This window comes from Punica granatum, chromosome 4, assembly GCF_007655135.1.
Source record: "Punica granatum isolate Tunisia-2019 chromosome 4, ASM765513v2, whole genome shotgun sequence".
NCBI classification, from domain to species: Eukaryota; Viridiplantae; Streptophyta; class Magnoliopsida; order Myrtales; family Lythraceae; genus Punica; species Punica granatum.
In genome coordinates this window covers 37,466,631-37,492,229 of record NC_045130.1, presented here as the reverse complement: position 1 = coordinate 37,492,229, position 25,599 = coordinate 37,466,631, and the positions used below count along the sequence as shown (strand labels likewise).

At 39.7% G+C, this 25,599-nt stretch overlaps 4 protein-coding genes across 5 annotated transcripts; 1 reads left to right on the top strand and 3 right to left on the bottom strand.

The window, feature by feature from the left end:
• Window positions 1–51: 51 nt before the first annotated feature.
• On the bottom strand, window positions 52–3,711 carry LOC116205072 (pto-interacting protein 1-like). 2 transcript variants are annotated; one of them, XM_031537531.1, is made up of 8 exons: window positions 3,424–3,708; window positions 2,416–2,518; window positions 1,899–2,149; window positions 1,696–1,822; window positions 1,131–1,404; window positions 800–932; window positions 601–687; window positions 52–360 (listed from the first exon to the last, which is right to left on the bottom strand). In XM_031537531.1, exons 2-8 carry the CDS (start codon window positions 2,495–2,497, stop codon window positions 229–231), a joined length of 1,086 nt encoding a protein of 361 aa, XP_031393391.1. In that variant the 5' UTR covers window positions 2,498–2,518; window positions 3,424–3,708; the 3' UTR covers window positions 52–228. The 2 variants fall into 2 exon arrangements, with proteins under 2 accessions (XP_031393391.1, XP_031393392.1); XM_031537532.1 differs by lacking the exon at window positions 52–360 and adding an exon at window positions 380–507 and having other exon boundaries at window positions 3,424–3,711.
• Window positions 3,712–10,090: 6,379 nt separating this feature from the next.
• Window positions 10,091–15,645, top strand: LOC116205065 (squamosa promoter-binding-like protein 1). The gene is made up of 10 exons (XM_031537518.1): window positions 10,091–11,367; window positions 11,584–11,765; window positions 12,099–12,607; window positions 13,032–13,106; window positions 13,183–13,290; window positions 13,422–13,539; window positions 13,651–13,792; window positions 13,866–14,013; window positions 14,139–14,774; window positions 14,939–15,645. The coding sequence occupies exons 1-10, from the start codon at window positions 10,784–10,786 to the stop codon at window positions 15,395–15,397; spliced, it is 2,961 nt and encodes a 986-aa protein (XP_031393378.1). The 5' UTR covers window positions 10,091–10,783; the 3' UTR covers window positions 15,398–15,645.
• A 407-nt stretch (window positions 15,646–16,052) lies between these two features.
• Window positions 16,053–18,523, bottom strand: LOC116205071 (S-adenosylmethionine synthase 2). The gene is made up of 3 exons (XM_031537530.1): window positions 18,366–18,523; window positions 17,252–17,644; window positions 16,053–17,152 (listed from the first exon to the last, which is right to left on the bottom strand). The coding sequence occupies exons 2-3, from the start codon at window positions 17,632–17,634 to the stop codon at window positions 16,354–16,356; spliced, it is 1,182 nt and encodes a 393-aa protein (XP_031393390.1). The 5' UTR covers window positions 17,635–17,644; window positions 18,366–18,523; the 3' UTR covers window positions 16,053–16,353.
• A 4,980-nt stretch (window positions 18,524–23,503) lies between these two features.
• LOC116204398 (omega-hydroxypalmitate O-feruloyl transferase-like) lies at window positions 23,504–25,539 on the bottom strand. Its single transcript, XM_031536474.1, has 2 exons — window positions 25,328–25,539; window positions 23,504–23,915 (listed from the first exon to the last, which is right to left on the bottom strand). Exons 1-2 carry the CDS (start codon window positions 25,537–25,539, stop codon window positions 23,504–23,506), a joined length of 624 nt encoding a protein of 207 aa, XP_031392334.1.
• Window positions 25,540–25,599: the final 60 nt, after the last annotated feature.

The window sequence follows — 25,599 nt, the reverse complement described above, 5'->3', positions numbered from 1 at the left end:
GAAGAGGACTAGAGAGAATTTCAAAAGGAAAGCTACAAAAGAAGGAAGAAAGAGACTTCCTCACACGATATATAAACAAATAGAATCAAATGCCTGTCCATATATATAATTGTAAAACATGTGCAATCGAATCTACTGTGATCCCTCCGTTACATTTCTCTCTTACAGGCCTCAAATAATTCACACATGATTGACAAGCACACAATAGAGACAGAGACGGAGATGAAATCAGGAGCCTGGGGTTTCTCCTGCAGGCCCTGCCCGGGCATTCAAGAGGGGCTGAAGGGCCTTCACTACAATGCTCATGTTGGGCCGGAAATCTGCTTCGTATTGTACACAGAGTGCAGCTACTGCAGCCAACTGCAATCAAGAATGACAATTTCAATACGTAGGTTAATTCGCCACCAAGAAGTTTCTGAAGGGAACCCGGTAGATCATGCTGACTAAATAGCAAGTAATAGCAGAGTGCACCAAATCGAGAAAGAGGGAACTCACACGACCATTCCCCTAGTTTCAGAAAAAGAGAACTTTGTTGGTTAAATAGATTTTAGACAATTAAGCTATGAGGTTCATTAAGAGATGATTCAACTAAGCAACTACCTTTGCAACTGCCTTTGGTGGGTAGTCACCTCCGAGTCTTGCATCGACACATTGCTTGACCTTGTCTTCGCTCAGTTTAGGTGTAGCCTAATATAGTTCCAAATCCACAAATCAGCTCAACTGCGGTAAGCACTATGCATAGATTGTAACCTGAGAAAGCCTAGTGCTTGATGACTAGGTGGCGATGATTTGGAATTACCCAGGTGACGAGACTCTGCTGTCCACGAGGTAGCGTATGATCCACAGGTTTTCGCCCGGTCAAAAGCTCCAGCAGGACAACACCGAAGCTGTACACATCACTCTTTGCATTCAATTGGCCAGTCATGGCATATCTGTCACACATGAACAGGGAAATGAGAAGAGAGGACATAAATTAAAATTTTTTAAGTTCTCTTCTCTGATCTCCTTGAGTGGTTGCAAATATTTCAACGTAAAAGAAAGCAACATAATCTGACACTGCTAGACTCTGCAAAAGAAAAGTGTCAGCAATACGTAAGGAGAGTGTGGAAAAATTTAAAAATATGGCTTACTCAGGAGCATGATAACCAAAGGTTCCAAGAACACGAGTAGAGTGAAGTCGCGCTGCCATATCAGGGGCCTGATTTGACAAGTCAAAATCAGCAATCTTTGCAATGTCATCATCGAAGATCAACACATTGCTGGACTTGATGTCGCGGTGGATGACACGTGGCTCTGCCTTCTCATGTAGATACTCGAGCCCTTTTGCAGCTCCAACAGCAATTTTTACTCGCTGCGCCCAAGAGAGAACAGGACCCGGTTGTGCTCCTTTAACACCTTTTCTACCTGCATTCAACTCAAAGATTACAGAAAATTAGCTTATCTTCTCTGATCTGGGCTTTTCTTAGATTCCATGTTCCACACAACCAAGGCCAATTTTTATATAACTCCTTCATTTTTTCCATTTACATCTGCCATATGTATCTTGGATCATATGTTCAAAAGCATCTTACCGCATATTGCTTTATTTTCCTGAAACATGAAATCTCTTCCAACCTCAGAAATCTTGAACTTATAATTTAAAAAAAAAAAAAAAAAGAGAGAGAAAACTGGAATGAAAAAGAATTTGCAGCTTACCATGAAGTATATCATGGAGGGAGCCATTGGATGCAAACTCATAAGCTAGAACACGGGAACCTCCATCAACACAGTAACCGAGCAATTCGACAAAGTTTTCATGCTTCAACCGCGATACCATCGACACCTGCAAGGCATATCTGCTCATCAAGATCAACCAAAACGGAAATCCCAATCCAAGGACAAGCTTGTGTTTTCTGCACCTGAGCTAAAAATTCATCATCAGGTTGTTTGCTTGCATCGAGTTTCTTGATTGCTGCAGGCTGTCCACTTTTCAGAACCCCATAATACACTCTTCCATATGATCCCTCTCCAATTAGAGCATTTGTCCCAAAGTTCTCCGTGATTTCCTTAAGTTCGTCTACTGGTATAGCAGGGACCTCAATAGGCTGAACTTTAACAGTCTGTGCACCTCTTGGCGCAGATTCAGAAGCATGATAACCCCCATCGTTTCCTGCAAGATGTTCAACTCAGTCAAGTGTACGCTTGGTCACATGTAAGCCTCCAACAATTTAGACAAAGCGAGGCAAAAGAAAATGTTGTGAGAACGGTGTAAAGTAGGATAGGAAAGTTCAAGTGAATGTGGAGAACATTCACTGCATTAGAACTCCTTTGGAAAAGATGCTGCTGGCAAAATGCAAGTAGAAGTACTAGCACCATTCCATTGCAGCCCAGGTGATATGAACATGACTAACAAAAATGTACTGATCACCAAATTACCTGCAGAGCTCTTTACCATGTATGCACCTCCGCTGTCTGGAGCTTTAACATCATCATCATCACAGCAGCTGAAGCAGCTCATAATTCCTCCTCCGAACTTGCTCTATTAAGTCGAGAAAAATTCAATATTTCAGGGACAGTTACAAAATTCTAAACAAAACAAAGGGATCTACATACATATACCAAAAGGAATGTTAGATAAGACAGGAAATACGATCCAAAAGGATAGTTCAAACGGTCAATGCGGAAGTTTGAGGAAAATGCAAGTGATACAACATCCCAAAAAGTCTAAACACTGGTTAAGGATGATATTATCATAAAAGTATCAGGCGATGGCTCATTCAAAATGGACAACATACATAAGCAAAACTATATGATCATTCAAAATGGACAACATACAGTCTTGGAAGCCTGTAAATCTCAATGTTATGACTTCACGAACAACGATGCTACATTCCTAACCCTCTCGTGTTTGAATTTGAGAATCAGACCAAGGAAAAGTATCATGGGCCACCTAGAGAAAAAAATAAAAAAAAAGTTGCGCACCGTGTTAAACCCGACTTAATGTGAAAACAGTGATCGATAATTTCCCAAAGCAATCGCATTGTAATGGATTCGAGCTGACCAAAACTATAAGCTCGCATCTCTACTGACATAATCCTATATGATCAAGGAAGCAAATTTTTGTCTCACAGAACAGTCAAATGGCAATTTCATATCAATCAAAAGCACTGTTCCCGGGTTTTTCGATTACGACTCCGATCATGGCCAGCTCAGTCATCCATAAGCAGATCACACAAACAGCTACACGTATCCACACAACAAGCAACAGAAAAAGCAGCAAGTGCCCAGTATTTCCCGTTCCGAATCTTTCACATAAGCATCCGACGGCTTGCCGGAACAACAAACCCGGAGCAATCAAGCATCGAATCGGAGACATGCAAGTCAATCGGAGGTCAATGGAACAAGAATTGAGCGGCGCAGCTACTGATGATCGAAACTACAAACCTGGTATCAGAAACGCGAGCTCACAGGAGCAGGCTCTGCAGAGGTGAAGCTTCACGGAGGGGAGAAGAGAGAGAGGGAGGGGCGGAGGCAGAGTGTTAGCGGCAGTGAAGTGGGAGATCTGAGCTCAGCGGCCGGCGAAGGGTGCGCAGGATAGGCGGGGGCAAGGTGCGCAGGATAACGCGGTATTATAGACTTAGAGAGAGAACGAAAGAAAGGGATTTGACTTCTCTGTCCTCTCTCTCTCCCCCCCTCTCTCTCTCTCCCTCTGTTCGAGCTTCCGTTGGACGAATTAACGCAGGAAAATTTTTCTCACTTCTTTTTTTGTTTTTAAGAAATTAAATATTTAATTTAATATATTTATTATTCAAGGGATGCCACGTAATCAAGACGAAATTCGAAACATATTGAAAGTACATGATTCAAAACATATTGAATAAAAAAAAAGGTGCATGACTTGAAATATACTGAAAGTATCTCACGATTAAGGTTAAGTCGATGGTTGAATGAAGATAAGTTTCGGCTAATAGATTGAAAGCACATTATGAGCTAAATTGGACAAATAATGTCGCAGATATTTTTACCAGTAATGTAATATTTGAAATTCACTAAAAAGCACTTTTGAGGGTTAAGGTAAGAAAAAGTAATTAATCAATCAATTTTAGTTTATTAGTACGTTCGGCTGAGGAAGCCAGACTTGACCCGACTGTCAGACAGAATTTCGTACGCTGAGGTGTATTCAGTTGACCACGTGTCACGCGACGAGTGGTCTAGAAGGTCAAAAGAGTCAGTCTTCCATTTGAAGCTTGAGGACTCTTGACTGGGCCGATTCATGGGCCTGGGACGGTTTGGTCTGGCTTTCTGAAGTGTGCTAATGCCCAGTTTCGGCCCATTTGATTTGAGAGGAGCATCGGGGCGTAGCCGCCTAGGCAACACCTACTTGCGAGTTACTCGGGATCGACTCGATGATACTCGAGACAGGCTTGGCAACTTCTCCGTTCGATATGCTCATAAGCTTAAGCGAGGTTTATGTAATACCGAAAATACGCACTCATAATTAATCAAAGCCCATCTACTTGCCTTATGGGCCAAGATTGCGTTCTTCATGTTTTCCATTTAATGATTCTTAGTCAATTCATTCTAGTGAATTTTCTGGTTATCCTCGCACGGTCGATTCTTAAATCACAATTTTGCAAGACCTTGGGAGTAAGGTCCGAGATCGAAATTAGTACTCAATAAAGCCTGAGATCGCGCTTAATGCTGATACTCAATGCTTTCAAGGTCATTTGAAGTTCTAGCTTGCCAATACCGACTCATATTGATCCAAGTCGACCTCTGCAGGCCTCCCTCGATCGTCAGAGTACTATTATCTTCTAACATCCTCAAACCGAACGAACCAACATAACTGACTTTATGTAATCTTAGCCATGTAGAATATGTATGCAAAAGAAGCATGTGTGAGATCACATGATTATATAGGAATCATTAGGCATAGCCACCTCAATAATTTTATATGAACTTGGGTCGTATAGTTTAGGCAAGTGATTGTCAGGTTGGAGGGGATCTACGCATAAAGTTTCTGCATGTTGCAGATCTCTCGTGATCAGTTCATTCACCGATGACTTCTTCTACTTTATTAATTGAATTGGTTAATTTATTAATTATTTGATTAGCAGATGGAAGCATTTGAATTAAATTATTATGTCTGGTCTCCTGTTGGATTTGTATGTTGATTCATTTTTCCACTCATTTCATCAATAATTATAAGATCCTCATGATAATCAATTCAAAACGGCAACCTTTTATAAATAAATTTTTAGGCCCTTTAGAGACCATATTAGTTTCTTATAATATACTCGCCAAATTAATACATAAACCTTTCATGATTATAATACTTGAGATACAGGAGTTCAAAATCCACGAAAAATAGTTTGTATCATATTAAGTCGACGTTGAATCGGGAAACAGTTTTAATCAATAGACTGAGAAAATAATTACATATTGCAAAACAACGTAAGACAGGTCATCGGATCTTCTGTTTCCGCGGTCGGGTCGGGTCGGATCAGGCCAGTCTTGGTGACCATATATATATATATATATGTATGTATGGGGGTCGTCTCATCTCTGGCTCAACGTAATGTATGGGGCTAGATAGACCCACCATGACCATGAGGTTGAGTTGACCGGGGTCCTGGTTTTTTGTTAGGCCGGTCAAAGTCCGATCCATTGACAGTTCCAAAAATTAAATTTCCGCTTTTTTTTTTCGGAATTTCTTTTTTGTGGGCTTACGGGCTTAAATTATTTGGCGACGGTTCACTGCATGTGTACCCGACCAGCATTAATTTTGCAATCCTACTCGCTATTTTCCCTTTTTATTTTTTCTTTCCTTAAAAATGTTGCCCACATGCTAGATAAATGAAGATTTCCACGATAGAGTTCAGCGCAGTCGCACTTTGCATAAATAATACAATTCCATATACGATCCGAAGGTATTACATGCTCTTCGTACTTTTTGCTCCATCTCATTTTAGATTAATGGATCTCACTTATATATTAAAACAAAATCAAGTTTATGCAAAGATGTATGGCAGTGTAATATATATTATGTTTAAAAATCAAATAAGTTTTTGTCATTTCTTTTGTAATGGCCACGTTAAAATTTCTTCTACATTAAGTCGACATGGATCATTACAAAAGAGAAAAAAGTGACCGTCATCGTGAAATGACTTGAAACATTTTGTGAATTGAGGGCCGTTTTGATATGATATTGGCGAAAACTAAAGCCTTATGGATTCAAATACTTGCACCAGCAAATATATATTATTGTTCTTTCCCTTTAATTAGAATTGGGAGAGAGATACCCTATGAATCCATGTAATTTTCTGATTCATTATGTCTATGCCTATTTTTTTATAGATAAAAATAATAATACACCAAGAAAGGGGAATAGAGTACAAATAACTTATATTATCGCCTAATAATTAAGAAATTTTATATTCAATTCTTGCCAATATAACTATTTATATTCGTTTATTTAACCTTTTATTTTCTTGTATTAGATTCAATGGTCTCGTTTGTAATCGAAAAAATATGCCTTATAAATATTCTACAAACATATTTTGTATGATTGTTTTAATTTTTTTCAACAAAGTATATATATGTGTGTGTATGGAGGAAGCATATGCTATCATGTATATGAGGTGATTCTTCGATGAATGTGAACCTCAAATTGAAGGATTATAGTACATGCGTCTCTTATCAATCAATGAAAAAGCTTATCTTATACGAACAACACAAGCATTATCATGTTTGCTCAAAACTAGATCTCTGACAAGACCTCCATTAATTTTTTTTTTCCTGAAATAGATATTCAAATATATGTTAATTGTCAAATAATTAAAAATGGTCAAGTCGTAAATACATATGCTTGGGGAGGCAAAAGTGGTCAAAACACTAATTAGCTCGTAATTTGGTACTTAATATATATTTGAATTTAGAAACTTACCATAAAAAATAAAAAATAAAAAACTTACTTACCCGTGCGTGACACGGTCTAATTTGTTACTTGATATCTCTTTTTTATTCATAAAAAAAGGTCTAACTCGATTGTACCACGCTTCAACTATAATCATTTTTTTCAATGCACTCATGAATGGATTAATTTGGAAGGGGAAAAAAATTTAAATGTAAGAGGAATGAGAAAATAAGAATTGGAGACGGAATTTGAAAAAATAAAACAGAAATAATTGATAGTGAGATTATGAAGTCGAGAGAGAAGATAGAAAGAGGCTGACACGTGGAAGGAAATAGAGAGAAGAAAATAGTGTTAAGTAGACAATTTTGCCATTCAATTTATTTATTTTATTTTAAATTGTGTCATATGTAAATTAAAAAAATGGTACTTTTGACTTTTTAATCATATTTTATAAATAGCAAGCTAATTATCAAAATTGAATTCGTAATTATTTAAATAATAATATTATAAGATAAGGATGAATATAATCTCAATTAATTACCTTATTCTATTCTATTCTATTCGTTCTTTTGTTATTATTATAATGTGATGAATTGAGAATTCACTTTTGGGGCAAACCAGAAAGTGCACGATATTTACTCCACAGGTGGATTCGATTTGTTGAGCATCTTAAATAGCCTGTCGGTAGTGCCAACTTGGTATTAATGATTGGCCCATCCCGGGAGGTTCGGTAATATATATCTCGTAAATGAAAACGTTTATTGAAATTTTTTTACTGAATTAATAATAATGCATTTAAGTTTCTCTTATTTTAAGCGTGTTTTATCAATTTATGTTGAACTATATCATTGAATAAAGAACTTATGTACTTCCATGTAGTGAGATCTGCAAAAGGTTTTGTGACACCTTGATTTACCCATTCGACGGGAGTAAAGTATTCGGCATGGTCCAAGAATTGAGATTTTCTTTTTATTAAACTTCCACATCCGTGAGTAAACACATATAGACCAAATTAGATTCGATGTGGCATGACGAAATAAATAATTATTGTTGTGTTAGAGCAACTAAAATGTTGTCTCCCTTGTCTTCTTCAAGATATGGGCCGGAGGAGAAATCATGTGGGCGTGAAATCAAATTAAAATTATATTCATAATATATAACCGAATTCAATTATTGGGTCAGACTCTCTTAAGGTTCAATACTTTTTTTTTGTATTATTTTCAATATCTATACATTTCCTCGCATGCAACAGAACATTTCATACCGAACGTTCGGTTTATTCATTTATTTATATATTTTAAATTAGGTATTGTACGTAGTATATAATATATATCGAATAAATACTATAAATTTAACCATCCATAACATGGTTATATATATTTTTTAAAATAGTCTCATGAATGGATTAATTTGAAAGAGGAAGAAAAAATTAAGAGTAAAAAAAAGATAAGAAATTAGAAATAAAATTTTAAAATAAACAAAAGTAATGCGATAGGACGTGTGATTACGAGGTTGACAGGAGAGAGCGAAATAAGGTGAAGATGATATGTGGAGGAAAGAGATGGAGAATAGTATTGAGTGAATAATAATTTAGCATTCAATTACTCTTTTTATTTTAAAATATATCATAATTAACTTAGAACAATATCTTATAAATAAAGTGGTAGTTACAAAAATCAGTTTTGCTAAATAATAGTATAAGATATATAAGATAAAAATGTATATCAAAAATAAAAAATATTAAGAGATAATAAGGGAAATTATTATTATTAAAAACACTGTTTATTTAGACATAGGATATTAAATAACCAAAATCGGTTCATAATAAGTTCGTCAATGGAACAATAAAAATATATCAATGATCCAATCATTAGAAAATTCTTATTGGACTTGCCATGATTTATTGATTTACGCGAGCAATATGCTAAAGGACAAGAGAGAAGAAATTAAGGAAATAAAAAATACATGCACCGGCCCAATTGTGTCGCTTTCTGTTTTGGTCAATTTCCCCAATTTTTATGTGGAGAAGAAATAGTAAAACTACTATTCATGAAATAAAATAATTTTGGGGGTGGAATTTTGGAATAAAATAATTAGGGAACGTGGAAAGTGAATTGGACCTTCTGAAGGCCATTGTCTCAACCACTTTCGGCTTGTGATGTTATTCCAGCGTGGATATGTCTACAGTAGAAAGCTCATCCTTTTTTTTTTTTTTTCCTTCACTCGGTTACGAGGCAAGAAAGACCCATTGAAATAGTATAAGGAAATAAGAAATCTAACTAATAAAAGTACATAAGTAATTTTATAACGATCGAGAATTAATAACGAAATCTCTGGATTATCAAACGAGGGTGTGCACCACTTCTGTCACAGCGATGATGATCATTTATCGCTATGGATAGGATAATAATCGCGATTTTATGATGAAATAAATAAATTTTACAAAGACCTTCGACGATGCTAATGTTGTATCTTAGGCAAGTGCAACGAATAGAAAAATTATACTGCTTAATTGGTGTATGCCCATTGGGTAGGTGATTAGATTGGATATATTATGGTAAACAATGCGCAAAAAAAAAAAACTCAAATTTTTCGATTTTATCATGTGATTTTAAAAACTTTTACTAAGTAAAAAAACATGGTTTTAGTGACGAGTGATGTACTCACCTCACCTCATACTAAAAGATCTTAGATTCGATTATATGGCACTAAAAATCTTAAATTCGATTCTCCCAAGAGAAACTTTTGACATCCATTCATTTTATTATATGTAGCACCGCTCATTGTATGTCGCAATAATTGGCTCCTCCGCAAAGTTGGTGTCGACTAGGTGTATGTGCGATGCATTTTTACCCCTAAAGTAAAGTAACGCATCTCTGTCGATTGTAAGTGTATGCACGACTGTACCAACTACGGGAGGATTTCATCGGCAGGCGGATGTGAACGACAACTTGTTGGTGAGCACCTTAGCCAAAGTGGGCCGCGAAGCAGGGGATAGTTCTTAATCCACGAGAGACAGCCAACCCACTGTACGATAACAGAAAGGGGAGGGAGGGGCATCTTTGCTTATTGTGAGGGTGCGGGACACGCGGTGTGTTGAGCGGGTCCCACTCTCCCACTCTCCCCCACCACCCCCTCCCCACTTGATCCCCTCTCTTTCTTTCCCTCTCTCTCAAACTTGCCTTCTCTTTCTCTCTCTAAAAAGGGGCAAGCTTTACCGTAATGATTGAATTGAATTTTGTGTTGCTCCTCCATAGCCAATTCCTCACCCTCACCCGCATCACCATATACCCTTCACCATTCTCTCTCTTTTCTCTCTCTCTCTCTTTTCTCTCTCTCACATCACACCCAACAATATTCACGTGCCCATCAGCATCAGCACCATCATCAGCACCATCACCAGTGCCCCCAGCTCCAAGGATTCCCTCCTCCGGCGCTGGCAGCCGCCGATCTCCCCCGCCGCCTCAGCATCTCTACTACCAGGTTCTCTCTTGCCCTTCTGTCTGACCCGTTCGGTGGTTGCTGGCTCTTAGTCAGAGCTGACTATGTTGAACGGCGGCACAGTGGTTGGGCTTTGGAATTCCTGATCTTGGATTAGGACTCGAAGGAGCTGGTGTCAGCTGATTTTGGGTCTGATTTGTTATGTGGTTAGCTCTTAATTGGAGACATGGACGTGTCTGCGTGCTGTTCCTTGACTTCTGGGGGCGGAGCGAAGCTGATTAGTTGAAGCTCGCGCTGTTCAATTTTGGGGGTTTCCGTACATTTGATGCGATTTCAGTCCCGGGTTTGATTCTCCGGGGCTAATTAGACCGTTCTGCTTGATCTTGTGGGGGGGGGGGTTAATTGTCCCAAAGTTAGATTCTTTTGAGAATCTTGGTGCGAAGAGTAATGGAGGCTAGGATTGAGGCGGAGGCTCATCACTATTACGGCATGGCCTCGGTTGGGAAGAGGAGTTTGGAGTGGAACTTGAATGACTGGAAGTGGGATGGAGATCTGTTCATTGCTCGACCTTTGAATCCAGTCCCGTCGGATTATCTCGGCCAGCAATTTTTCCCGCTAGGAAATGGGATTCCAACCGCCGGGAACTCCTCCAACAGCTCGTCCTCGTGTTCGGACGAAGCTAATCTCGGGTTTGAGAATGGAAAGAGGGAGCTGGAGAAGCGCAGGAGGGTTATTGTGGTTGAGCATGATAATTTGGATGACAAAGCCAACGGCCTTACTCTGAAGCTTGGTGAGCAAGGTTATCCAATTGCCGAAAGAGAGGCTGGAATTTGGGAAGGGAATAGTGGAAAGAAGGCTAAAGTAGTCGGGGGTTCAGCAAGTCGTGCAGTTTGTCAGGTAGAAGACTGCGGGGCTGATCTGAGCAATGCGAAGGACTACCATAGACGGCATAAGGTGTGCGAGATGCATTCAAAAGCCAGCAGAGCCCTTGTGGGAAACATCATGCAGCGGTTTTGTCAGCAGTGTAGTCGGTAAGTGATGTTCCTTCGGATCTTTTAGCTGCCTTGCTTCAGTTCTGTGTAACTCTCAATGGATCATTCAGTAGTAACCCGGTGCCTCATAATTTTTTCTGGCTAATAATGTATGGTTTGTGGAAAATAGTACAATATCCCTTGATATCTATGTTCGATTCATGCCAAAAAGTCTGGCTGATCAATTGGATCATTTTGCTCTGTAACTGCAAATAGGTTCCATGCCCTTCAAGAATTTGACGAAGGAAAGAGAAGTTGCCGCAGACGTCTAGCTGGACATAACAAAAGAAGAAGGAAAACTAATCCTGATGCAGCTGCTACTGCAAATCCACTCAATGATGACCAGGCTAGTGGTTATCTGTTAATAAGTCTACTGAAGATACTCTCCAACATGCACAGTAAGTATTCATTTGGATCTATGTCTGCCGCATGATGTTCTCTTCTTTTGCCCAAGCATGTGATGGTTTGTAATTATACTGGACTGTCAGTATGCCGCTTGTATACTGACGTTCACGTATGTTCTCTCATGAAAGATGTATTCCGATCCTAGTTGCTTCGTTCAATGAGTGGGTCCGAATACATAGTTACTAGAATTGATTTATATACTGTATAAGTAAACTCTTCAATGCCAGTTGCAGTATCTAACTGTAGTTATCCTTTTACTGTTATTAATACAATATGGAGAAAACAGGTGGCATATTTTTACGTCGACAATTTTGCTTGAATTGCAGCAAATCCATCGAAACAATCAGCAGATCAGGATCTTTTAACTCATCTTTTGAGAAGCCTTGCCAGCAACCAAATTGGGGGTAAGAATATCTCTGGCCTTTTGCAGGAGTCGCAAAATATTGCCAGTGGTGGAGCCTCTCTCTGTAAATCAGAAGCAATTCCTGCTGTGGTCTCGAAGGGCCTTGAAGGACCCTCAAGATCTCCAAAGCTGCCACAAGCACAGCCCACACCTTGCGATTTGAATGGTGTTCAAAGCTACACGGAAGGCCGAAATCCAACAGGAAGGCAGAGCAAGCTGAACAAATTTGATCTCAATGATGTGTATGTTGACTCAGATGATGGCTTAGAGGACTTGGAGAGATCACCTGTCCCTGCAAATCCAAGGACCGATTCTCTTGACTGCCCTTCATGGATGCAACAGGAATCTCATCAGTCAAGCCCACCTCAGACAAGTGGAACTTCAGATTCAGCATCTGCACTGTCACCTTCTAGTTCAAGTGGAGACACTCAGGTACTTCTGGATTGAGGGTTTTGGATTTCTCAATTTTCGGGGAAAGATTGTTTTCATTCATATGCGGTTATCACTTTGGGTTTACTAGGTGAAAGTTCACTCATTTATATTTTTCATATTAGTCTTTTTTCCCCGCGATATTTTGTCCACTTAGCCCTCTTTATTGCAATTTGTTTTCTCAGAAAAGAATTTCTCTCTGTTGTGAAAGTTTCTGTAGCTGAAGAAACAGTTAACGACTGGTGCATCTTTAATTAGGATGTCTTCCTCTATATGTGGATGCCTTACCTAGGCTTTGCTGTCAGTAATACCATGTCCTTACACTAGCCAATGGCCACATGATAATAGGCTTATGGTGTCTATCTGAAGGCTTTTTTAACTTACTTTTTCTTCATCTGGTAACTTCATGTTCCTTCTTGTCTTGCAGAGCCGTACTGACAGGATTGTCTTCAAATTATTTGGAAAAGAACCAAATGACTTTCCTCTTCTTGTACGGGCACAGGTATGACACAAGCCTTGAAATTGATCTTACTGTACCCTATATTTAAAGGAATATGTCCATAACTATTTGCATGCAGATCTTTGACTGGTTATCTCACAGTCCTACGGACATTGAGAGCTACATTAGACCTGGATGCGTTATTCTCACAATATATCTTCGTCAGTGTGAGGATGCCTGGGAAGAGGTGAGCTCTTTGTTACTAGAGCCTTGAAAGCGATTCCGTAATTCTAGATCTGCTCAAATATCTGTTTCATTGCTTCTCTTCCCTCTTCTGGGACCCTCAAACTGATGTTTCTCTTTTGCTCTTGCATGCAGTTGTCTGATGATCTGGGTTCTAGTCTGAGTAGGCTTATCGATGTCTCAGAGGACAGTTTCTGGAAGACTGGGTGGATGTACATAAGAGTGCAGCACCAAATGGCTTTCATTTACAATGGTGATTTGTCATTCTACTCTTTGATGTCCAATTGCTTACATTCAATAATGAATATTTGGGGATCCTTCCCAAAGCAGAAGATACATTCTGATATTAAAATTCGTGATGCAGGTCAGCTTGTTCTAGACACATTATTGCCATCCAGAAGCATCAACCACAGTAATATTGTTAGTGTCAGGCCCATTGCTGTATCTGCTTCTGAGAAAACCCAGTTTCTCGTCAAGGGATTTAACCTATGCAATCCTTCATCAAGGTACCTCTTTCACTGTCTTTATGTACCTGTCAAGACATTATAGAAAATTTGTCACCAATTTTCTTGTATTCAGACTTCTCTGTGCATTGGAAGGAAAGTATCTGCTTCAAGAAGCAACTCAAGACTTGTTAGATGAAGACAATATTTCAGAACATGATGAGCTCCGGTCTGTCAAATTTTCCTGCTCTATCCCGGCAGTAACTGGAAGAGGGTTTATTGAGGTACTGCTGTTTATATGTTTATTTAAGAATTTTGTGTCATTTGCAATCAAATTTTATTTAGGCTTTATTGAATAGCATCCTCATTACATTTGAGTTGATGTTCATCTACTGAAACTTTTTTCCAGATTGAAGATCGTGGTCTCCCTGGAAGCTTCTTTCCTTTCATAGTCGCAGAAGCTGATGTTTGTTCAGAGATCCGTACACTAGAAGGTGCACTAGAGTTGATCGGAACCGATTCAGATATTGAGGGAACCACAGAAATTCAGGCCAAAGATCAGGTCCTGGAGTTCATAAATGAAATGGGTTGGATCCTTCACAGAAGTGGATTGAGATCTAGACTCGGCCAGTTGGATCCAAATACAGAACTCTTTTCTTTCAGAAGGTTCAGGTGGCTCGTGGAGTTCTCGATGGACCACGATTGGTGCGCTGTAGTAAAGAAACTATTAGACATTCTATTCGATGGAATTGTTGGAGCAGGAGAGCACCCTAAATTGTATCTTGCTGTGCTAGAGATGGGTCTTGTCCACAGAGCTGTAAGGAGAAACTGTAAGCCTCTAGTGGAGCTCCTCCTGAGATACATTCCTCAGTGGGTTTCGGACAATGTTGCATCTGAGCTGAGGCTGCTAAGTGATGGGAAATGCCAGATTTTCCTCTTCAGACCTGATGCTGTGGGCCCCGCTGGTCTGACCCCTCTCCATATTGCAGCTGGTAAAGATGGTTCAGAAGATGTACTTGATGCTTTGACCGATGATCCTGGAATGGTGAGTCTCACTTTTTATTTATTTTCTTTCCCTAAAAGCAGATTCTGAACGTTTGGTAGTGTACTTAATTTCTTGTCTATGTATTTAGGAAGTTTTGAGCCCATTGATTAACATTAGCTGTATCACCAATTTACACTCTGTTCTAATGGGCATCTCTCCTTCAGGTCGGGGTCGAGGCGTGGAAGAATGCTCGCGATAGTACCGGGTCCACCCCCGAGGACTATGCGCGTCTCCGTGGCCACTACTCATACATCCACCTCGTCCAGCGGAAACTCAACAGAAGGGCGCTGCCACCACAGGCTTCCCATGTGGTTCTCGACATCCCCGACTCAAGCAATGCCCAGCAGAGCCATAGTAAAGACACCACCACCACGAGCAGCTTCGAGATAGGGAAGATTGAGTCGAGCTGGAAGCCAGGGCACAGGAACAGCTGCAGGATGTGCGGCCAGAAGCTTGCCTACGGGATCGGGGGCAGGTCGCTCCTGTACAGGCCTGCGATGCTATCGATGGTGGCGATTGCTGCAGTCTGCGTGTGCGTGGCTCTCCTGTTCAAGAGTTCCCCGGAGGTGCTTTACGTGTTCCGGCCCTTCAGGTGGGAATTGCTGGAGTACGGAGCCAGTTAAAAGAAACCGGCTGTGAAACCGTAACTAGCATCCATCCACTGTTTTAATGGATAGTATAAATAAAGAGATTGGTGATCATAATAGGTGTTTGTATTTAAATGCAGAAGTTGCAGCAACCACCCTACTTACAAATACTGTAAAATGGAAGAGATTTGTAGTGTCTGGTGTTTTGTATGATTGACGGACTCTCTTATATTAGGGACTTAATCCCTATTTAACTGTTCGCCGGGTTGCGCTCTTCTTCTTTATACTCTCTCGAGTTGAGCTGGGCATTTGTCTCGTATATTTATGCCATTTCACGAGATAGAATGATACCTTTGGTGATAGCCGGCTTCTTACGTTCGTATAGAATTCCATTTGATCGGGTAGAATTCCGAGTCTCATTAATAACAAAACCACCAGCCAACGGCACATACATGAAGTCATCTCATCTTTGTGGCAGGAGAGTTTGGATCGTCGAAAGTGTGGTTTGTCTTTGGCCATCCCAGTTACAAATACTCAAGCTATGTGAGATAATCTCAGGGGACCGACAATTCGCACCGTGCTTTTTGGCAGCAACTGGGAGTTGCAGGTACTCCGCACCGGCAGCGGATGGCTTCAATTGGTTATTACAGAAAGAAACCCGATTCATCAAATCTTCGGCTATTAGAATATCTTCATAATATAAGCGATCGAATTTGATATCATTGATTTATGGAAAATTCCCATCACATACCAGAATGCCCTTATATTGGGAGCAGGACAACATCAAACATTTGATATGGAAAAGGTAAAAGAACGAAACATAAAACAGCACAGGGCACGACGTATTGCGTATGTATGAGACGATCATTCGGATAGGACTGGCTTCAGCTGCAAGCAAAGCGAGTAGATTATCCGTCCGCTACTTTAGTAAAGCAAGCATCCAATCGAACAGCAGAGAGCACGGGACTGATTACTCGGGGCTCTTTCGTCTGTTAAGCTTGAGGCTTGTCTGACTTGAGCGGCTTCACGACCTCCCAGGTGAAGTCCGGGTCGTCCCTTCCGAAATGCCCGTAAGCAGCAGTTTTGAGGAACCTGCTGTTCCCGCCTCTCTTGAGATCAAGGTTTATAGCGATCATTCCCGGCCTGAAGTCGAAGTTCTCCATGACAATCTTGAGGATTTCCTTGTCAGGAATCTTCCCGGTCCCGTAAGTGTCCACGAATACAGACAGAGGCTCGGGCACTCCAATGGCATAGGAGACCTGCACGATGCACCTCCGGGCAAGCCCACTCGCGACAATACTCTTGGCGGCCTGCCTGACTATGTAGGCCCCACTTCGGTCGACTTTAGTTGGGTCCTTACCGGAGAATGCCCCGCCTCCGTGGGCTCCCCATCCACCATAAGTGTCAATAATGATCTTACGGCCAGTGAGACCTGCATCGCCATGGGGTCCCCCAATAACGAACCGGCCTGACGGGTTGAGGTGGAAGATGGTCTTCTCATCCAAGTACTTCTCGGGGATGACGGGCTTGATCACGTGTTCCTTGAGATCAGCAGCAATCTCATCGTTCGTGACAGTCTCATCGTGTTGGGTTGAGATGAGTACAGTGTGCACCCGGACAGGGACCATGGCCCCATTATCATTATAATACTCCACGGTGACCTGGGTCTTCCCATCGGGTCTGAGCCAAGGGCACGTCCCGCTCTTCCTGACCTCAGTGAGGCGGGCCCCGAGCTTAGTCGCCAGCACGTGGCTCAGAGGCATCAACTCAGGGGTCTCATCAGTTGCATACCTGCAAAAGTTTCCAGCATCATTTACCGACTGTTTCAATAGTTTAAGCTATCGAATGGAACATACTGATTACTGAACATAATTCTTATCAAACAATTACCCAAACATGTGGCCCTGATCGCCAGCACCTATCTCCTCCGGCCGCTTGGTGAGGTGGCCATGGACACCCTGTGCAATGTCAGGGCTCTGCTGCTCGATGTTGACGAGGACCTTGCACTTGTCGGCATCGAGGCCCACATCATCAGACACAAACCCGATCTCACGGCACGTGTCGCGAACAATCTTCTCATAGTCTGCGTTGGCCTTGGTGGTGATCTCCCCAAACACCATGACCATGTTGGTCTTAGTACAGGTCTCGCACGCAACCTTGCTGTCAGGGTCCTGAGCGAGGCAGGCATCGAGGACCGCATCTGAGATTTGGTCGCAGAGCTTGTCGGGGTGGCCCTCGTTCACGGACTCGGAAGTGAATAGGAAGGTCTCCATTGTGTTCAATCTGCAGATACGAATGTCCGCCCAGAGATTACTATATATGCTGCCGCACAATTACCAGTGCCGAGAAAAGAAGAATCCACCAACATTTATTAGGAATTAGAACAGTAGAATAAGTGAGCACGCGCCCATATGCCTTTGGAACGAATAAAGCAAGCCAGATAGAAAAGAACAGAATCGAATTTAGGCTCAGCATAAATATCTCTATGCTTCCTCCAAAAGTCTAACTTCTCCCGAAACAAAAATCCCGGCGATAAAAGTGTCGGCACAATATTCCCAAGAGCACTGAGAAGTGCATCAGCATCACATGCAACAACGAGGTAATCTAGAAATGGAATACTAGTAATGAACTTAAATCAACAAAAGCAGGACATAACAGTCCGTGGTCATATGCAGGCTATCTCGACCATTATTCTCACAAATGGATCGAGACATCAGCTTGTCGAATGGATCTACCAATGCCGTTTCCGACAAAGTTATGGGATAGCCCTCACCATCCCGTTCCGCTGCACATGCTTCGAAATGGACAATGGAAGGGCAAAAAACATTAAACACAGGACTAAAGCTGCTGTGACACTCAAAGCTCAGATCTTTCAAGTGTCATATAAGATCCTAAAACCAAGAAAGAGCAGAAGATGAACCCCAGAAGAAACCACTGACATGAAACAAACAACCCAACACTGCGAGAAACCAAGAGCGCAACGGAGAAACGTTTCGTAGATCACCTCAGGTTGGTCTCGGTCTCGGTGTTGGTCCTCTGATCAGTGTGTCTGAGGAAGAAGACGACAACCCAACTTGGGACGACGACCGGGGCACGACCTCAAAGGCCCGGAGCTCCCCCTCCTTCTTATAGGCCCGACTAAAGGTCTGCCATTGCCACCGGGGTACCTGGTAGAGTGGCGGGGTCCAATCTTCTTGGAGCTTAGAGGGGAATCTTTTGGATCGAACGGCTGGCTTTCATCTCGAGACGGATAACAGCCGTTGGATGGTGGAATCTGAGGGTGAGCGGGGAACAGGTTGGTGGGAGGAGTTGGTAAAGGCGGGGTTGATGTCACTTGTCCTGACAAGTGGGGAGCCTTTTTTGCATGGCTGCTGTCAAATTATTTGAGAGAAGTTAGGCTTTGTTTACTACTCCATTCTTACAATAAATAATTATATTTATTTAAAATTATAATTATTTTATTGTTGAATTATAAGAAAAAGTGAAAAAAAAGTAATAGATAGTTGAGAGGATTTAATATTAAGATTGAATTAAATGACAATTAAGATAAAAAAATTAAAGAAATGAAAAAATAATAATTGTGTTGTAAAATTGAACATTAGTGGAGTTAAAGTGTAATAGAGTTAAAAAAATTATTCATTTGCCAAATAAGACCCACATAAATAAATACTTGATAAAGAGACCAGCGTGAATTGTTTCATGCGGCTCGGTACATGTAACTTTTAGATAAAGTCTTTGAAATTTGAGTCTTCGTAAATTAGAAAATTTTTATGATTATTAGAGTTTTATTATGGGTCAATCGGGCTCGAACTTGGGTGTCCATGAGTCACTTTTATAATCGAAAAAAGCTTTCACCTTTGGTAATCACCGTGTTCTCGCCAACAAAAACAGATTTGATTTAATAGATAGCCAGTTTGATCGAGCAGATTGATCGACCCAAGCTAGCCTTCCACTTATTCAGCTCCCGAACCTTTTTCGTTTATCTCGTATTTCCTCAGTCTGTATGTTGCATGCTTACGTCTCAAACTTTACGACATTATTCAAAACCCAATGCCTAGTGATATTTGGAATGGGTTAAAAGTTGAATAGGCGTTGATTCTCATTGGATGCGTTCAAAGTTGAATAAATGTATATATTTATTAATATTATTTTTAATATTAAGATAGTTTAATATAATGAAATACAAATTTTAATAGTTAATAAATTGATACGAATAATCTCACTATGATAATCGAATTTGAAATCTCTTATTTGTCAGGCCAGAATATGACACAAGCTTTCCCATATCGAATGAATATCTTTGTAGTCATGCTCAAGGATGCACGCTCGGCGTACAAAGTATCATTAATCTAAGAACAAAAAGAGATCTTCATGGAAGCTTGATGTGTGGACACTACTACTCAAAATCACCAAGAAATGACCACTCTAAATACCATCTAATTACTTAATCATTCCACTTGTTAGAACAAATTGGAACTCCCAACTTGCATAAAATCGAGTAGAAAACTCAAAGTGGGACTGGTCGACCAGACTCTCTCTAACTTAGGCATGGGAAGGCCGATCCAAACCTTCTAACCCCTTGACTCGCCTTTCCTTGTGTTTCAAGGCAACTGAAACATCACCAGAGCGTTGAGCGCAGCATCGTCGGAGCGTTGATTAGACACTTTGAGCTCACGATGAGTTGGTCTGAATTTACGTTAAGACATCAAAGATCATAATGTGAGAAGTATATATGGACTTGGCTTTTACTCACAGCAACGTCACTCAATGATGGCCAAGATTTTCCTCTCTCGTAATGAACGTCTTCTTTGCCAAATTATTTCTCCTTTTTCACCTAATTTCTATTTATTCAATTCATTGTTTTCCTTTCAGCAATAAATAAATAAAATCATTGTTTTCCGAGTGATTTCAATATTAAGCAATTCTAAAGGATGGATGTGTCTGCCACCGACACTCCAGTGGGAGGAACAATATTATGTTCGATGACTTAATCACGTGGGAAGAATTGATGCATTCATCGTCTTGTCCACGACCCTCATGCATGAGAGTAATCGAGAAATGAAGCAGACAGAAGATAGAAATGGATGTAAGACAAACTTTTATTTAATTAGAATTTAGTGAATCCGGATTAGAAATTCAATCTGCCAACAAAAACTTGATATATTCCTTAAATTTTTTTTTTTCTATTTTCCTTATTAAGCTCATAAATCTCCATCATAACTCGAAATAAAAGAAAAAAAGGAACGGACAAGAGGGAGGAATAGTATTTGGAGTCACTTTCACGGTGGTGTACCTCAATAACATGAAGAGGACCAAATCACCGGCAAAACCTTCTGATATTCAGCATAGAATAGGCGAATTAGACAAAACTTGTTTTCTCGCCAGTTGTATGACTCGTTCGACTATGAATACTGATCACACACTACTCCAAGGAGTTTGACCTAGTGGTTAAGAAAGAGCTCAAGTATCCATCCGATTTTGGATTCGAAATCTCTTAGAACCACCGGAGTGCTTTTGGCGTGATTGTTCCCTCCGTGCGTCGCCGGGAATTCACGGAACATATTTACACAATAACGAATATTGATCGCACACAAGTTTCATCCGTACATATTTACACGATACCGAACAGTTACATAAACACATGAGAAGTTGAGGACTAGTAATTTCTAAGCATATAGGAAGTACATGCGATTATTGTAATACAAATGACGTGGCAACAACTAATTAAATCAAAGAAGTGATGGGACCAAAAGTCATTATTGTTAGTGATGAGGGGTCGGATTGGTGCGTTTCCTTCGCAATCCAGCAAATATATATCGAATATCTGATATTACTAAAACTAATTTATGCTTTCACACGTAAGCTGGGGGAGAACGCCACCGAGTTTGGGAGACTGACAGGTGGCTATCACCGACCGGCCGAGTAGGTCCGTCAGCAAGCGCATACATGTCACGAGACGATTTGAACTTCCTAACACGGAAGATTAAGATCAATTCTTCTTTCTACCGGATTCATTCTGATGATAACATATATCCTCCAATCAGTATGAGGAGTTGGTGGAGCAATTAAAACCCCGGGGCAGGAGTTCTCAACATGAACACGACCTGACACGACATGAAATTGCATAGAGCGATGGCGACCCTTGTCGGTCGGAGGAGACGGGCAACCGAGAACCGACATCGTTGTTTCCGCATTGGAAAAAGGGCTTTTAGTAATTGGGGCTCAGATTTTGATTTGGAATTAAAGATCCAAAACATTTGTTGGGTAAAAGCCCACTATCTAGTTACGCGATATATTGGCAAAGCTTAAGTTCGGTACAACAATTTCATGGGCCGGGCCTGGGAATGGACCGAGGGAGAGATCCCGAAGAGTTGAGGCCTGGAAGAATTGATGGGAAATGAAAAGGAAAAACAAATAAATAAATAAATAAATGCGGTGAGCGTGGATCGCAACCTTTCAGATCCTCAGTCTTCTTCTGCAATAAAGAATTAATGTTTGCACAGCCGAAAAATGATTGGCAAATGTGCAATATTAGTACATGTAAACAATTTTGAATGTGATTCCTTTTGCCATTCAATTGCGTTTTATCTTAATTGCAGCAGAAGAATTGTAGTCATATCACTCGATCCCGACGTGCTGTAACCGAAGTTATTTGCTTCTGTGAAAAAAACCTACACAAAGATTTTAGGAAGATGATTCAGGGAGCATATTTTTGAATGCCGAGTTAAATTATAAATATATATATATATATATATATATATGGTTCTTTTCTTCACTAAACTCTTTACACAAACGTGCGCCGAAACTTTTGTTTTTTATTTTTAATTCTTTGAATAGGTTGATTTGAAAAAGAAAATAAAAGTTAGAAATGTAGTTTCAAGGGAGAAAGGGAAAGCTAATCGACATGCTTTTGACATCATTGGATTTGAGACCATCCATCCCAGATGCTGACCTGAAATGGATAAGGGACATTACACTATAGAAAGCTGCGCAAGAAGGGATTACAAAATGTTTACTACAAAATAAATAAAAGAGATTTCAATTCTTTTATCATTGTTTAAATTGAAATTGAAATTTAAGAATAGAGCTTCAAACATGTATTAATATACATAGTGAAACTAACCACTACTATATTTAGCAAAAAAATAATTATTAAATATTGATTGCATCCGGATGCTGGGATAATGTTCGTTTGCTTCTGTAAAATTATCAATATTAAATTATTAGTTTATGCTTATCAAACGATAGTAATACATAATTCCACATCACAATTGAGATCATTAAGATGAAAAGGAAGTGTCGTAGGTTTCTTTTAACTTGTAGACAACATAGAAATGATGACCAAAAGGTTTCCCATCAATCACATTTTCTTCCGGACAGGAAGTTGACAATGATTTGTCCATATGTATATGATATATTGGACATATAACATATATATATATATATATATATATATATTAAATTTCAATTCTTCTTATAGAGATTTCAGCCTACCTCCAACCTGGAAGTTGAAGCGTGGTGCGGAGCACTATCATTTTAGGTCACAACACCCGCATCGATATTGCAATATGTGGTCCTTTATCACCTGCCTACGTGTGCATTGCCCTTGAACATCAGCCTTAATTCTTAACAACCGACCAAAAGGCCGGCTTCTTTTTTCTGCTTTCTTGATTTGGCAAATTTGTGGTTGTTGACACAGACTTGAGCTCCGACCAAATAACTCGAATTGTTAAATGGTGGAACTCAGTCCCATATAAACTCAATTATTTTTCCTTAATCGTTCGATTCTGAGCACTATCTCTTTAGGTCTTAACAATATATATATATATATACACACACACTAGATTAATTTACAGGCACAGGTTTTACTGATCCCCATTAATCAATTATCGTAAATTACTTTATTTATTTTTCTATTTAAAATTTAATGATTTTTATAAATTGAAATATGTTTATTATGGATATTTCATAAAATTGAAAGTGCAATGAAGGAGATTTTGGACTTTATTATACTAAAGATAGCACACACTTGCAATATTTCCTTAAACAAATTACAACGAACAAATTGCCAAAGAGAAAATGAGAGCAAACAATGTTCACTGAAAAATAAAAGAGAGCAAACAATTAATCGAGCATATGCAGTTACACTTCATTAATCAACTTCTGGAAGGTGTTCATGCCGGACTCTGGGAGGGCCAACGTTACAGCGATGCCCTTCCCGCCCTCGGGCTGGAGCAAGCAAAATGCCCTCGACAGGTCCCTGCATCCAAATTGGGTAGGGTCACCCCACTCGAAGTTGCTGCACCCATAAGCCAGGCAGGTCCATGAGCTAATCACAGGTATGCCCGTTGAGGTCAGCGACGGCCTGTAGAGGTCGATGTAGTCCATCCTTGACCATACGTAGTCCCCGTCCACTAGCCCACATGCCTTTCGGATGTGCTTCACTGTGTATGAGATCGGCAGTTCTGCCAGCTCGCCAGCCGTGGTGAGGCAGCAGGTGGTCGTCACGAGGTTGCAAAAGTAATTCTTGGGGAGTGGTTCTTTGAATTTTGACCTACATGATAAAGGCGAGTTGTTATTATAAAATGTTATTTGTTTTTGAATATTTGGCTATTTCCTAGCTAGCTATTTGATCCTATATATGACATAAGATGATGTGTAATATATATAATTATTTCAAAAGGAGAAGGAAAATTATTATCTAACATTCTTTTTTCAAAATTATCCTTTATGAATATTTTTATAAATTTTTTAACTATTTCACGAGAGAGAAATAGAGGGTGAAATCTATATCCTCTAACTATACATTCCCACATTTTTATCTTAAAATTTCACTTTTCTCTCATTCTCTTTTCTCTCTCATATTGGCCTATTGCTTTTCTCACTACTATATTTCGCAAAAAATCAATTATCTAAATATTGACTACATACGGATGCTGGGATAATGTTCGTTTGCTTCTGTATAATTATCAATATTAAATAATTGATGCTTACCAAACAATAGCAATACATAATTCGACATCCCAATTGATTCACTAAGATGAAAACGATGTGTCATAGGTTTCTTTTAACTTGTAGACAACATAGAAATGATGATCAAAAGGTTTACCATCAATCACATTTTCTTCCGGATAGAAAGTTGACAATGATATGTCTATATGTATTGGATGTATTGGATATATATAATATATATCCTAAATTTCAATTCTTCTTATAGAGATTTCAGTCTATCTCCAATCTAGAAGTCGAACACATGTTTATATCAAAATTTGACTTTTCTCTCTAATCGGCCTATTGCTTTTCTCACTTAACGAGCTATTTACATATTTACCACCGAACACATGTTTATATAAAAAATCACTTCATTTAAAGGTAATTTCCTTTCTATGCAAATAAATTTACATATTTTCAATAAAAATTACAAGGCTAATTTTATTTGTATGCATTAATTGGGCGAACATTATAGTAATACAATGCTATTAACAAATAAAAAAATCGTAGGTAAGTCAATAAAACTCGATAATCGAAAAATTATATAATATCATGTGTAGCTCGAGTTCATAGTGTGTATATAATATATATGTAGATAGATATATGATCAGGCAGTAGATAGTGAAGATGATGTTGGTACGTGGTAATTATCCATAATAAAATGATTTGGTTGTTCAGTTGAAAAAATAAAGAAATGTTGATTGAACTCCATTAGAAAGTTGACCCAGTACGATAATCAGGGATAATCAAAGAAACGAGGCTAGCAGCCGGGAAATCACTGAGTACGGTTGGGTCGATCGACTCAAATTGATTCTGAGTAGAAATAATAACATTACCATAATAATAATAATAATAATAATAATAAAGCAAATCTATATAATAAAGCATTTGACATATAGATGATAAAGTAATATTGTACCAGAGATCGACGAGAATCTGAAGCTTGGTGAGCCGCGCGGGCTCCATGTCGAGGGCCTTGCTTCAGCCTCCCACACCAGGGTAGCGAGGGCCGAGAACATGCTGCAGGTTTGTAGTCTCTCATCGGCCATGGCCATCTTCTTGATGACGGCGAGCTCGTTGGCGTCGAAGGTGAGCATCTTGCTTATGTTCTTCTCCTTCTGGTACAACAACTCCATGTCCGATAAATCTGTGATCTCAACAAAGTCGTCGTACGGGTACTTGGGCATGGCCGGTACCCCAATTTTGAGCCGGGTGCAGCCATGGAAAGGGATGATCGATGGGGTTAG